The sequence below is a fragment of the Oncorhynchus clarkii genome, chromosome 16 (assembly GCF_045791955.1).
Source record: "Oncorhynchus clarkii lewisi isolate Uvic-CL-2024 chromosome 16, UVic_Ocla_1.0, whole genome shotgun sequence".
Taxonomy (NCBI): domain Eukaryota; kingdom Metazoa; phylum Chordata; class Actinopteri; order Salmoniformes; family Salmonidae; genus Oncorhynchus; species Oncorhynchus clarkii.
Genome location: NC_092162.1, coordinates 16,779,737 through 16,795,024, shown reverse-complemented (window position 1 = coordinate 16,795,024; position 15,288 = coordinate 16,779,737). Strand labels below are relative to the sequence as shown.

The following is a 15,288-nucleotide window of genomic DNA, read 5'->3' as shown; positions in this document are numbered from 1 at the left end:
ACATAAGGTGTGACCACTGATACCGTCAGAAAAGGAAATGGCAGGTAGGAAATGCACGTGCTCTTTTGTCACCGACTTTGACTTCAGTTTGGTTAACTGATTTTGATGCCCATGATTTAGAAATGACTCCATACCTTGAGATAACACCCATTCTCCCTCTGTGTAGCCATTCCCATTCTGCCACAATGTTATCAGAGGAGTAAAACAACATCTTGGCAGTAGTAGTAATATTGTGTCTTTATTAAGCAATCTCTTTAACCACAGTCATGTGTATGGATTGAATAGGCCTCAGAAGTGAGAGGAATGCAGCTGTTAAAAACTCAAAAATCCCTAATGAGATTAATTCAAACAAAAACAAAAAAACACCATAGCCTTATATACAAGTGAATGGGGTGGGCATGTGCAATAGGTGGGTATTATGGGATATTACAGAGAGAATTTGGAGGATGGGGTCGTAGCATTAGTACATGTAGCCTTTGGAGTAGGGCTGGGCGCCCATGTTTGGTGGGGCTTGTTCTTGGGGGTAGGAGGCCCCCTCGTCCATGTGGGACAGGGGCACGGTGTCCTCCTCGTTGACGTAGCGCTCAAACTCGGCCTTCAGGCCGGGCCGATGGCTGTCGGGGAAGGCCAGGGAGATGAGGGCCTCGGGCTCGCACACAAACTTGTAAACGTAGCGCTCCCCTGCCACCTGCAAACACAGAGGAAAGGGATTTCTCTGTTAGACATGTTAATTCGTTGGAGTTGTTGTTGTACTAATGCAAGTACGGAACAAATAAGCCATTTCATATAAAAACATTGCTTCCAAATTGAATTGAAGGAGCCAACAAACTGATAGGCAGTCTCTCCACTCTCAGAGACATATCGGAACTGCTGAGTAAAGCCTTAGTTTGTACCTTCTGCATAATTCCCTTCTCGTAGTAATATCGCAGAGAGCGACTGAGCTTGTCGTAGTTCATGGCTGGACGGTTCTTCTGCATGCCCCACAGCCTGGCCACCTGAGAGGAGAGAGGGAACGAGAGAGGAGGGAGGGATAAGAGAAAGCGAGAGGAGGGCGGGAACATAGGGAGAAGAGAGAGAGGTGGTTTTGCATCTGGGTCTGTTCAGCTCCAATGGATAGACCCTCTGCTCTTTACAGGTGAATGAACACACATTAAAGGAGACAATGTTTTTATAATCTGTCAAAGGACACTCCTATTATACTTTATTATATAGATTGAGTTTAGATGGAGTAAGGACTTTCACTCAGGAACCAATATGAATGAATTCCAAATAATTTGCCCTAGAAGGAACAACACAATTTTTCTTGAGTCAGCCTGCAATGTTTTACTGCCACCACTAGGGGTCCTCAGTGACCAGTTGAAATGCTCTTCCTCTCTGAGCTAACTGACTCATCATGTCAAAAGCAGGGCGAGTCCCCACATGTGGATTCACTTCCTTTTTATGTAACCCATCACCACTTGAATGCAAACAGAGTCCCACAATGTACGCAGTGAAATAAGAGTCTGGTGCCTGGTTCTCATTGAGGCGGCGTCGTGAAATTTGTCTCAACCTTCCGTTGAACAGCCTGTTAATTCCAATACCTATGAAAAGTCTCACATCTCCAAGCGAGTGTGAAGTGAAACCACTGTGTATGAGCTTTGTGTTGTTGACAAACATTCTGGTCACTAGGAAGAGTTCAGTGTAGAAGAGGCATATTAGACTCCTGACTCGGCGGTTCAAGGGAGGTTGAAGGGAATGCTAGTGTCCCAGAGCAGACTCCTCTCTTTGATCCTGAGTGCACACTCAACCTTAATTGCTCTTGTAAAAACCTTGCAGTATTAATTATTTACGTACAGCTACCAGATAATGGAAGTGTCATTGTATCAGAATGTTTTATAAATAAACGTCTTAGAAGTTTATTCAAACAGGTAAATGAATTTCTAAGTCAACAGCCCTCAACTTCAAAAGCTCCTCTCATACATTTCATTGACTTATGGTTAATGTGATGTAAGGAATGAATATTAGGTGATGAAGCTCTTCCTCCATTTTGTGTGTGTATCTACTGTTACGATTGGTAAATAATGCATGGAGGCTAATGGGCGCCTGGCAGTTTAGATCAGTGCATGGCCCAAGAGGGATTGTATAGAAGTAGGGAGGGGGAGGGAGGAACAATCTCAAACATTGAAACGTTATTCTCGACAATACATGATCCGCATTAAAGACCTCCTACATCTGACTGACCCAAAGCTACTTCTAATATTTCTTAACAACGGTCAGATCCCAAATGGACTTCACGGAAACGTAACAGAAATGCTGTAGATTTAGCTAGTCTAGACCCCGGTTGTGTTAGGGTTAGGATTAGGGTTAAGGTTGGGCCTTACCCCTTCTGGCTTGATGAGTTTGAACTCTACTCCTTGCTTTTTTCAACAAAGAGCAAAGATCCCAAATGGACTTATAATATGACGTAACTGTAGGTCTAGTTACTGTAGGTTGGGCCTTACCTCCTCAGGTTCGATTAGTTTGAACTCCATGCCGCGGCCGGTCCAGGCGATGAAGTGTGCGTTGCCAGGGTCGTCCAGCAGGGCCACCAGGAACTGCCAGAGCTGCAGGGATCCCCGGCGCTGGTAGGGGGCCCCCTCACGGAACACGGTACCACCCTCCTGCTTCACCTCACCTGGAGAGGAACAGGGATGCAGCAGGTTGGACCAGGCTGGAGGCTCAGGCTGTTTGAGGAAGTATGCAGCTACCATTGACTAGGGATGGTGTATAATAGTGTATAATCGTGTATAATAGTGTATAATCGTGTATAATAGTGTATAATCGTGTATAATAGTGTATAATCGTGTAACAGACAATTATAACTGCCGTAACAAAACAAAAACAATTGTGCGGTTGAGTCTGAGTCTGCTTCTGGGTAACATGGATTTTTTTTTACAACGTGATGAAACCTTGTTGCTCCTTGCTGAAATAAGCAAGGTGTTGTAGCAAACAAGTCTTTGGTTGCCTAGGCAACGTCCCCCTCCGTGCAGCTGCAGCACATGTAGTCAGGAGTGGAGGAGAAAAGGTGCTTCTTAATAATAAATAAATGAATCATTTGCTATTCCAATGATTATAACAGTGACCGCGCGTGGTCATTTGACTGACCATTAACCTGCAAACAAAGTTCCATGACCATCACAGCCCTACCATTGACATAGGACAGATAATGACAGGGATGGCAATGTGGGCAAAGCTTTTTCAACATTACTATTAGGATAATGGATGAGACAGTAATTTTGGTTGAGTCCAATCAATGGCTGTCTTGACAGGCTTAAGATACTGTAGTAACTGCAACATTGTGAGTGACAGTTGATTGGTTAATTATCTTGAGAAGCAGGGAATGGTGCCAATATATAGTTCTATGAGTGTGGGAACATGGGGACTGTCACTGTAAGTAGCTGTCACTCTAACCCGGTGTGTTTCGCCAGTTCAACCTGTGCAGGAGCCCTCAGGCTCTCCCCTCACATCAGTCACCCCAGTGCACCATGGGAAACAGACTATCACCTTGCTCCCATGACACAGGAGCCCGGTCCTTACCTTAAGCACGGGAAACAAAACCCACTAACTCAGCTCCAACCAGGAGCCTGTTACGCAAAAAAAACCTCTAAAGCTTATTGTTCAGTTATACTTTATCTGATACTATTGGCAGTGATATAGTGCTGATACCGATACACGTACTTGGGAAGATTATTGTGAGCGATAGGTACTCGATCCCAAATGGTGATTGAGTGGATTCTACGTCTCTCCCATGGAGAACTGACAGTGGACACCCTCAGTGCCATCATCAATAACCATAATCTGATCCCAGTGACACCTTTTGGAGTGGATTGGAGTGTGCAAGGAATTGTAAGACTCACCTTCTAATTTCTCAGGAACGACACGGGAGTCGTTTTCAAAGAGATAGCCTGTAAGAAAAGACAGTGTTTAAAGTGGCCTTGTGTTGCTATAGCTTGTTCACCATGCCATATCTCGGATCACATTTTCACAAAATGAATGACTATATTGGGTTCATGTGTCTCTTACACTTCAACAAGAATGTGTAGAGCACTTAGTGAGAAGGGGAGGATTCCTCACACTAAACATCTCGAAAGGACTCCATCTTCCCTCTTACTTTTGTTTTAATAATACTTTGCTTTGAAGTGTCTAATACTCTTGTGATTCTTAAAGGGGCACCTCAACACGGATTTGGTAAAAGGCTGAGGGATGGGTCTGGAGATATTTAACCACTCTCAAACGCATAGACAGAGCTATGGATACAAGGACTGACCATCCATGATATCAACATTATAGTTTTGTTTTGAGACTGTACAGTGTTTGTTTACATGTGAAACAAATGTATATTTTGGGTTCTGATGGGGTACGACAGTTAAACAAAGCTCATGAGTAGGCCGTCATTGTAAATAAGAATTTGTTCTTAACTGAAGGTTAAATAAAGGTTAAATGCATTTTTTTTAAAGAGGCCTCTAAAAGTTATATTCTTCAAGAATCATTGGGTATATATCATTCATTTAAAAGGCTAAAATGGATGAAGCAACTGCAGAATGCCTGTTTAATAATACAATCTGTTTTGTGATTGGCTGTTCAAGAGCAATTCCTGAATTCTCACTTATTTAGGAAATTATGCTGGACAAGAACTAGAATGACCCAAAATGGTGTGACAAACAAAGGGAGTGAAGATGAGGATTGTTTTTCTTTTCTCAAGGAAAAATACTCTGGCTTTTTCCAGGAGTAATATTTATCCAGGGATTCTTGGGGCATGGGAGAGGCCAGAGCCTATGCCAATGGAAACATAGACACACCGCCGGTTAGCCAATGGAAATAAGGACACTCTGGGCTGGTTAGCCAATGACCGCAAAGCTACAGCCAGTAGCCAGGCCTCATTTAAATTAAGAATAGGAGAGGGAGATTCAGTACATGTAGTATCCCCCAACCTATCTTCAGTGCCATGAACCATTGGCACAGACTTTTGGTAATAAGGCATGCATGTAAAAAACAACAACATGATTAGGCAGTCATAATGCATTATAACACTTGTCATAAATGTCTATGTAGTATCTACGACGGGCTTATACATGCATATAACAGGTAATAATGATTTACACCAGACACATTCTTGCTTACCTTCATTGTTGTGCTGGGGGTTGGGGTACCCCTCGTTGTGGTGGTACATGGAAGGACACCGAGGCACATCTATAGGACAGAAAAACAAGCATACACCTATTGGTCAATGCAGTGAATCAAAAACAATCAGTAAAATAGTTTTCAGTGTACAGATGGATTTCCTTCCTCAGTCTATATACACTAGGCCAATATCCATGGGGAGAAAGAGCATTAATGTGCATATTTTTGTTTTAATCGCGAGGACAAAACCTTCATTTGTCCTAATATCACTTGTCTCCGACAGTATTTTTAGGCCATGAGTTAGCTCCTAGCGAGGAGCAGCAGTATAGTTTAGTGCATTGGTAGAGAATGTGAGTCTGCATTGTCAGCACTCTGTCCATCCACCTGTACACACCTCTACCTGACTCAACCATCCCACACTGCAAATGGATGGGATCTTCATACTTCGATCAATCCCGAATCAAATTCCAAATCAAATGTCCATTTCCTAAAGTTGTATTATTTGAAAACCTTGGATGTTTCCGCCTGTTGCTAATGGCTGCGCCCGGGTTGGTGACAAACTGCTCTTATCGCCTACACAGTGTACAGTATGTGTGCCTGTGTGAGTGAGTGCATGAATGGCAAGAGGAGGCCAGAGTGGGTGAAAGGTGCAGCAGCTCTAGTCTCCTGCCTCGTCTGCCTCTCAGTGGTGTTTAGCCTGGTGACTCACTCCTGGAGAGTGCAGTTGCAGCGCTGTGGCTGTGATAGGATGTCACTGGGGTATATCAGACCCTCCATTCCGGGCCAGCAGACTATCACACTGTAAATAATATCACTGCCAGCCAGGGAAGCCTGCCACTGGGGAGTGATGGGAAGATTTGGGACGAGAGCGCCCGGGTCAATTGTTTGCTGGCTGGTGTCGCCAGCTTTCGTAGCCATTTTGTGTCTTTCACGCAACACAATGGCACACATTAGTATACTAGATGGAGATTTGAATATGAAAAAGACGACTTTATTCACAAGCCTGAACTGCAACATGTGCTAGTGGTGCGCTTATCTATCATTTTGGTCACATTTCAGCAGTGGTGTAAAGTACTTCAGTAAAAATACTTTAAAGTACTACTTAAGTCGTTTTGGGGGTATCTGTACTTTACTTTACTATTTATATTTTTGACATACATTTTTCCTGACACCCAAAAGTACTCATTACATTTTGACAGGAAAATGGTCCAATTCACGCACTTATGAAGAAAACATCCCTGGTCATGACCACTGTCTATGATCTGGCAGATTCACTAAACACAAACGCTTTGCTTGTAAATGATGTCTGAGTGTTGAAGTGTGCCGCTGGATATCTGTAAATAAACAATACATTTTTTTAATTGTGCCTCCTGGTTTGCTTAATATAAGGAATTAAAAAATATTAATACTTTTACTTTTGATACTTAAGTATATTTAAAACCAAATACTTTTAGACTTTTACTCAAGTCATATTTTACTGGATGACTTTCACTTTTACTAGTCATTTTCTAATAAGGTATCTTTACTTTTACTCAAATATGACAATGGGGTCCTTGTGGTAGCATTTCGGAGCAGGAAAAACAGCTGCCAGCTTTTACCTGCGGCACACGTCTCAGGCAGACCCACCAGCCTCTTCAACTCCTCCTATCACTTTCAAAATATATAAACGCAGCCGGTATGATGCATTTTGCATTTTGAAAGTTATATATCTTGAAAACTTGATTGCTGATATGCATAACATTTTTGACTATATCAACAAAGGACCAATAAAACAAATACCAAAAGAGAGTTTTCCTTTAAAGGGAACAGCCAGGGCTTCGGGGCTGTGCTGCTGCACTGTGGAGGTATGGCTGCCAAGGCCCCTGGCTACCCCACCCTGTCCTCCCCCCTCCTCTCTCCCTCCACAGTCAGTGTTCAAGTTACTGCGGCCGCGCTCATTTTTCCATTATGAGTTCATCTGCCTGCAGAAAAGGGAGCCGCTGTTGCAACCCGACACCCCAGAGTGCTCCACTGGGGACTCTAGTCTTTCCAGTGCCCTCCATTTTCTCAATGAAATTCCTCTGCCTCCCTTTCGGTGAGACAAGTGTGGAGAGACGGAGCGGGGAGGGGTGTAGAGGGAAGAAACTGTATTACAGTCAAGAGTCAATACCTTTTTTTGCAAAGTGCCAGGGAGTTGAAAGGAGGAGTTTGGAGGTGGGTGGGGGGGGGCAAGGTCTGTAGCAGACATAGCGGTGTCTGCGTTTGGACATTTTGTTCTAATGTTATCCATACACACCAGGATGACGCAAAGCAACCTTTTTTTCAAAGGAACTTTTTGTAGGACAGAGAGAAAAAGCCACAAATCAATATGTGTAAGTAATATGTGTAAGTAATATGTCCTACAGAAGGTGAATATGCCTACATGAGTGATATGGGATTAGTTAGGGTATGTTTTGCAGTATTCCGTGGGTCAGTGTGTTATGATTTGTTAGGGGGGAAAGACGCTCTGTGACCTCCGTGAGAGATTAGCTTCCCTCCTAAAACCATGAGTCATTCAGTCTAGATTCTTTATATTAAACGGGGGCTGCCATTCAAAACAGACTCATATTGTATCTCTGTCATTCTTCCCTTGGACCCTCAGTGTTTTAATCACTCACCAGGCTCATAGGTGTAGTCGGTTGGCTCCTGCTTTACCATCATGTGGGCAGGAGGGAACCTGTGCGGATGGTGGTGAGCGTGCGGGTGGGGTTGTTGGTGTTGGTGAGGTGGGTGAGGCCTGTGCCCTGATCCATGCCCGGGTCCTGCCATGTGGGTGGCCCTCTCGTAAAGAGGGTCCAGGTACTCTTGCTTGAAGCTCTGCTGCAGGTAGGGTAGACAGGGGTCTGAGTGCTGCCGATGATAGCCACCACCTCCACCTTGTCCTCCACCTCCTCCTCCCCCACCACCGCCTCCAGCTGGGGCAGGGTGCATGCGCTGGAAGGCCTGCCCTTGAGGGGGGAACCCCTGTGGGCACATGTCTGCTGAGGGGGCCTGATACCTGGAACTAACAGAAGGGAAAGAGAGGTTATGAAAACTATCAGTACCGACAGAATATTATTATGTCACCAACCAAAGGCTAATCGTTTTGTGGCACAATTTTAAGTATTTCATACAGTACAGGGGTTAATACCTGGGGTTCATGGGGTAGTTGTTGTGGTTGGGCAGTGGCTGAGAGGCGGCAGGGGAGTTCATGTTGTAGGCCGTGTTGTCAGGCCGTCCACCAGCGCCCCCGGCAGGCTTGGGGGAGTAATGATGCTGCATGGGAGACATGGGCGTCCCTTGGGGGCATGAGCTCTTATTGGGTCCTGCAGCCCTCTTCGGCTCGTAGGCACTAGAAAACGCACACAAGCATGGTTTATGAATCGCAATTTGGTTCATGAGTATTACCAAGGCATCAGTAGTAGGCCCTAACATTAGTAAAACAGGTCAGTAAGCCAAAGTGGGCTTATGGGGGATGGGTGTTTTGTAGTGACTCACGTTGTGTTCAGTAGCTTGTCTGGTCACTCTCTTTGATGCACTGCCTTGTGTATGAGAATTGACTGGAATTGTTTGACTAGTGACCTGCTATGGATCCTCTGACTCCATAAGATGAGAATGTTTGTATACGAGCCATAATAAGCTTAGTACTGTACTTGTTGACATGTGTACCTGGCATAAAGGCACTGCTCTCCATTGGGGATCTGCTTGTGGCTACAGGATTGGCTGGGGTCAGACCAAGGGCTCGGTGGTTCCTTCTTGATGGTGACTGGCGGGCTGTGGAATGCCACTGCTGTAGAAGAACAGAGACAGAAGAGCAGGTTGGCAAACATGGATAGTTTTTTTTTTTACCCTCTATGATGTCATCAAGTTCAAAGGCAAAGCAAACACTTTTGTCCGCACAGGGATCCCTAACATGTGCCAGACCGCTTCAGTGACAGTCAGTTGAAAACAAGGGATGCAGACAGACACATCTAAACACAAATAAACATACATGTGCGTACACACATTCCTGCAGTTCCTTTGGAAGCCATTGGTGTCCTCGCCAACTTTTTCTCCTCTCTTCCAGACACAACACAGGCCATAACTTCCTATGCACCCAACACAAAATATACCCAAACCTAAACAACGGCACCGGCCACGAAACTGTCTTTCAATGAACAAAAGGCCAGGCAGATTGCTCAAAAGTGACTTCGAAATTGGACGTATATCCATGTCCCGATGTCGTCGGGAAATGCCTTCAAAACAGGCCACTAGGGGCAACAGTGAATATTATTACCATCAAGTAGGCTTGGATTTTGCAAGGGCGTTGTGGACGGGGGTGGTGGATCAGAAGGTTGCGTGTTCAATCCCAGTGGTGGACACTCATTTATGTTTTTTTTTTATTATTACCCTATCCCAAACCTTTACCTTTACCTTAACCATGAGTGCCTACATTTTATGTGACTCTGGAACAGAAGGTTGAGTGATCAATCCTAGTCGAACCCTTAACCTTCTAAATTCGACGTTTGCCGCAACTGAACTATGCTGAGCAAAGAGGAGCAACCCAGGGTGTCAAAAACACTTTTTTGACATTTGGAGCAACTTTGAAATTTGACGTTTTGGAAAAACGTAGATAAACGTCTAGTTCTGCAGTGAGATTGTGAGCTTGTTGCAAAAGGCAATGCAACACTTTGGCCAGTATGATGTTTGAGTGAAACACAATACATTCTTCATTTCCTTTGCAAACAATGTTATATAATTTTGGGTATTTCAGTTAATAACTTTATTGTCCAAAAGGAGACGGCCAGAGAAACATTTTACGTTTGACCTCACAAGGTCATGTTACTTGTTAAGAACAATATTCTGATGATTATTCCCTATTGGAATTTGTACTCCAGGTACCCTCTCTAAGGCCGGAGGTCACCTTAAAGCAGGTCTTAGTAAGTGATATCTAGCCCTTGAGCCATAAAATTGGCCATGGGTGTCCTTACGCAATGAAGATGTTTCAAATGTTTCAACCCCTAGGTCTCAGCCTTAATTGAATGTTTTGGCCCAGGGCAGGGAAGGATGAGACAATGAACAGATAAAGACGAGTATAACGCCTGGCCTCCCCGCCAGGGGGATGAGAGATTTTCTGCGAACCTCTTAGAGGAACGTGTCTGTCTTCCCATATGTATACTTCTGTCTATTAAACCTTTAAATGTAGAAGTTGTTCGTCTTGTATTTTGCTTCTTGCATTTCTCCACACCTTGACTGGTTTTCAATTCCTAACATTTCCTGTCTTGGTTTCGTTCTTCATCTGCATGAACATTCTGAGTATGTTTACTAGATCTTCCACACAGCCTATATTCTTCCCCCATTTTCCAATCCAAACTCTACAGAAGACATCTACTTTCTGTCAAGCTCTTCCCTTGGTGGGGACCTTTGCCTTGAAGGCCACACAAACCACCCAAAGTGGAGCTTCAAACTGCTGAGGCTGTGTTTATTATGTGAGGGGAGGTTCTCACTGACTGACTGTACAGCACAGGATGTTTTTCTGGGCCTGAGAGGGTAAACAGCAGCAGCTGTGCACTTTCAGCTGGAGACGACTGTGTGTGTGTGTGTGTGTGTGTGTGTGTGTGTGTGTGTGTGTGTGTGTGTGTGTGTGTGTGTGTGTGTGTGTGTGTGTGTGTGTGTGTGTGTGTGTGTGTGTGTGTGCGCGTGTGTGTGTGCGTGTGCGCGTGCGCGTGGGTGCGCGTGCATGTGTGTCTGCAGTGGGTGTGGAGCTGACGGAACAGGCCACACCGAAACCCAAGACCAGGTAATTGCATACTGTCTGTATCCCATTCACAAAAAGGGAGGAGAGAAAATGCAGCGACTTACTGTAAATGGCTGAGAAAGGGACGTCTACAGCCAGACAAACAGAGCAACAAAGACAAAAAGGAGGCTCGAGAGGAATGGGGGGAGTAAAAAAAACGACAGACAATCAGCGGGAAATAAAGACAGAACGAAAGAGACTGAGAAAAGGGAGAGAGAGAAAGTGACAGACACAGACAGACAGACATACGCAGACAGGCAGACCGACAGCTTGTGGAACGTTTGAAAATGGGGGAAAACCCCTATTGTTTTAGTCTCTTCTTTCCCATGACACACCCGGGCAGGTGAGGAAGTGTTGGCTTTAGAGTGCGATCAAAAAGGATTTGAAAAGTATTTACCCAGATTTCCCACACAGACACAATAGGATTACAGCCCTCCAAATCCCTCTGCCCTCTTCCTTTCTCCTCATGCCCAGGGTGGCACATGACCGAATTTGTTTCCAATATGGCTATGAGAGTGTGGAATGTGTTTGTCTCACACAGTGACCCTCTCACTACACACAATCCATGGTGTGTAGAGTGTACACAAGTTCAGTCACAATGCAGCCCAAGTGGAGCAGCTAATACGTTTGGCAGACATACGGCCTTTTGCCGTGGCCCTGCTTTTGTTTAATTTCGAACACTGCGTTCTGCTCTGTGAACGGCATCGAATCAAGAGCATTGGCCGCTGTTTGAGAATGAAGCACAGCACTGTTCAATAGTAAGTGGGTGGAGATTTGTGTGTCAGGATATACAATATGAATTACTCTTGTATATGAGCTTAGGACGGCTGTGAGTGTGTATGATTGGTGCTGTTGTCTGGCATGCTCCCCCCAATTAGCAGGGGTTGGCAGACTTCCCTGTTAACGAAGCCCTAGTGAATCAACTGATTTCTCAAGCTCAAGATCAAAGGAGGTTGGGACACATTTGGATATCCCTTGATCCGAATAGAAATGTCACAACATTTTGAGCATCTGAATTGTTTCAGTTGTATTTGATCAGAGTAAACTATGGAATCAGAAAACATCTAATCAAATGGCTACCCAGACTCTTTGCATTGCCCCCCCCCCCCGCTACTCCCCTCTTTTACCACGCTGCTCCTCTCTGTTGTTATCATCTATGCATAGTCCCTGTAATAACTCTACCTACATGTACATACTACCTCAACTAACCGGTGCCCCCGCACATTGACTCTGTACCGGTGCCCCCGCACATTGACTCTGTACCGGTGCCCCCGCACATTGACTCTGTACCGGTGCCCCCACACATTGACTCTGTACCGGTGCCCCCGCACATTGACTCTGTACCGGTGCCCCCGCACATTGACTCTGTACCGGTGCCCCCGCACATTGACTCTGTACCGGTGCCCCCGCACATTGACTCTGTACCGGTGCCCCCGCACATTGAATCTGTATCGGTGCCCCCACACATTGACTCTGTACCGGTGCCCCCACACATTGACTCTGTACCAGTGCCCCCACACATTGACTCTGTACCGGTGCCCCCGCACATTGACTCTGTACCGGTGCCCCCACACATTGACTCTGTACCGGTGCCCCCACACATTGACTCTGTACCGGTGCCCCCGCACATTGACTCTGTACCGGTGCCCCCGCACATTGACTCTGTACCGGTGCCCCCACACATTGACTCTGTACCGGTGCCCCCACACATTGACTCTGTACCGGTGCCCCCACACATTGACACTGTACCGGTGTCCCCCTGTATATAGTCTCGCTATTGTTATTTTACTGCTGCTCTTTAATTACTTGTTACTTTTAATTCTTATTCTCATCCGTGTTTTTTTAAACTGCATTGTTGGTTAGGGGCTCGTAAGTAAGCATAATCACTGTCAGGTCTACACCTGTTGTGTTCTGCGCATGTGACAAATACGATTTGATTTATGATTTATTTCAACCGGAAAAGGGATTCTTAAAATGTAAAATTTAAAAAGGATTTAACAAATAATGGCTTAACAAATCCCTGAACAAGGTGACATTATCAAGGTAAACCCAAATCCTCCGAAGTTTATAAAGGAGTGGCAGTCACATAAACAGAGTTTGGAGAGCATGGCTCTTCCCTATTGGTTTTATTTAGGGGACATTTGACCCCAGCTCACATGGTTCTGGTTTCCCTCTCTACATCTCTGTTAGTAGTTACACTTTTCTCCACCAAGATCCTCATATTTCATGGAGTTTTTTTCTAATATGGGAAGGGGGTGTTGTGAACTTAAACATAATGTATAATGGTAGAGAGAAGTGTTTAGATATTTTTGGACAGATACTGTACACATTAGGTGAGAGAGAGAGAGAGAGAGAGAGAGAGAGAGAGAGAGAGAGAGAGAGGGGAGAGAGAGAGAGAGAGAGAGAGAGAGAGAGAGAGAGAGAGAGAGAGAGAGAGAGAGAGAGAGAGAGAGAGAGAGAGAGGAGAGAGAGAGAGAGGAGAGAGAGACTCTCTTTGTATTTGGAATGGGTGTTGGGGGATTGGAAATGTGAACACATCCTAAACTTGTGTAAAATTATGATCTCAACAAAGTAGGGGTTGTTAACTTTAGAGACGCTTTAGAGTCGTCTTATTCCCCCCAACAAAATTGAGGGCATGTGGAAAGTCTTCTTGTTATGAATGTTTTCATCTTGTGTTTGCTCCTCTTCCTGATTCGTAAAAAAAAAAAAACATTTTGTTTATCTTGCTTTCCCTGGTGTCTTGCCAGTCACTCCCTTTCTGATCACAGGATGATTCAGGATATGGATGGGGTTGGAGGGAGGAGCAGGGGGGACTTCATATATGTAAATAGTGAATCTTTGGGGGAGGATGCAGGGTGAAAGGTGATGGTCTTGGTTGAGTGCTTTAGGAAGTGGAGGGATCATCATGGAGGGAGGCTATTCAGTCAAACCCCACCACAAACAAATCTCAGGACATGAGACCCCAACAGCACCCTCCCCACCCCTATCCTCGTCCACACAAAGTGTCCTCGGCTGGGTTAAGGTACTAGTGGGAACTCCTCGGGACTGAGGATCATCAGAAGCTTGTCTGAAATGGGACATTCTTCTGCAGCTTAAGTGCTAAAGAAATATCTCATGCCACTTTGTGTAACGCAAAGAGGAATTGAGGATTCAGAGTGTTGTGACGTCAAGAGACAAAGTTAAAAACACGAAGCGTCAAGGAAGACTACAAAATAAAGCTGCGAGCAGCAATAAACGGTGTTCAGAATGACAGAATGAATACAAGATCATTTAGACAGCAAAGCAAGTACTCTGTCATGTAGGAACAATCTTCCTCTATGTGAAATCATGAGTCTAAATACAAAGTCTGGAGTGAATCTGACCTATGGTTCATAAGGAGAAAATGATTGTGAGCATTAGTGTTACATGTGCAAAGAATGAGTTGTTAATTAATTAATAGTTTTACTTTTTTTTTTTTATATCAACACCAAATTCAGTGCGTTTGATTTTAGGGATGTCTATGATATCAATGACAAGTTTCACGTTGATAGGCCACTGTGGAGTGGAGTTAGAGTGGTTTAAATGGACACATACAATCTTTTTTTTGATTTGTCAATAACGCAGCCATCTTTTGACCAATCCCGTGTACCATGGGCCGACATTCCAAATGCGGTTTCATTTGGTCCTATGGTACATTTTAGAAGTATTTTTTTTAGCATATTTTAGCGTATGTGCTAATATGCATCTACTGGTATAGTGTGGCCATCTTTAAATCCATCCACGTAATTTTTTTCCATCAACGTTATTATTGTGATGAGTCCAAAGGCCACATTTGGAGTGAATCTGACTTTTAGTCAATGTGAAAATGTTTTTTTAGGATTATTTTAAGCGTAATTGTTACAACAACAAAAAAGTGAATTATTAATACTGCCCTACCAAGCAAAAAGGCAGTAACTGCTCATTTTTTTGCTACATTAAATACATGCTTATTAATCATGTGAACAAGTCTCTATTGTATTGTGTTTTGGAGAAAATGGGGGTCACATCTTTGCTGTGAACCCCTAAATAGGGTATGTACCTCTTCTTACTATCGTCTTGTGATCTTAAGTTTGTACAGGATTCCAATTATAGTTTGGTAGCTAATGGCAATGATCAAACGAGTGGCAGCCAGGGTTGAATGCCAGGTAGGAAACCCCCTCTGTAATCTCAGTTTATTTTATACAGAGCGTTTCCTACCATTAAAGGTTCTTCTCCAGAGTAATCAAACCTGAACTCAGCGAGAGAGGATCTGGAGAGCTTTACATTAGGGTGTTTATCTCTGGGATGGGAAGTCAGTCTCTGGAAGTCTGCAGGACGTGACAGCTTCTTATTTTTGACCCTTATTTTAACAGGTAAGT

At 44.4% G+C, this 15,288-nt stretch overlaps 1 protein-coding gene across 1 annotated transcript in view; it reads right to left on the bottom strand.

Moving 5' to 3' along the window:
• Positions 1 to 219: 219 nt before the first annotated feature.
• LOC139367477 (ETS translocation variant 4-like) overlaps positions 220 to 15,288 on the bottom strand; it is a 29,237-nt gene continuing 14,168 nt past the window's right edge. Inside the window, exons 5-12 of the mRNA XM_071105701.1 lie at positions 8,806 to 8,926; positions 8,288 to 8,488; positions 7,776 to 8,161; positions 5,140 to 5,208; positions 3,876 to 3,923; positions 2,481 to 2,653; positions 894 to 995; positions 220 to 688 (exon numbers count right to left, since the gene is read on the bottom strand). Of these exons, the coding sequence (XP_070961802.1) occupies positions 461 to 688; positions 894 to 995; positions 2,481 to 2,653; positions 3,876 to 3,923; positions 5,140 to 5,208; positions 7,776 to 8,161; positions 8,288 to 8,488; positions 8,806 to 8,926 (1,328 nt within the window). The 3' untranslated portion in view covers positions 220 to 460. The remainder of the gene's footprint in view (positions 689 to 893; positions 996 to 2,480; positions 2,654 to 3,875; positions 3,924 to 5,139; positions 5,209 to 7,775; positions 8,162 to 8,287; positions 8,489 to 8,805; positions 8,927 to 15,288) is intronic.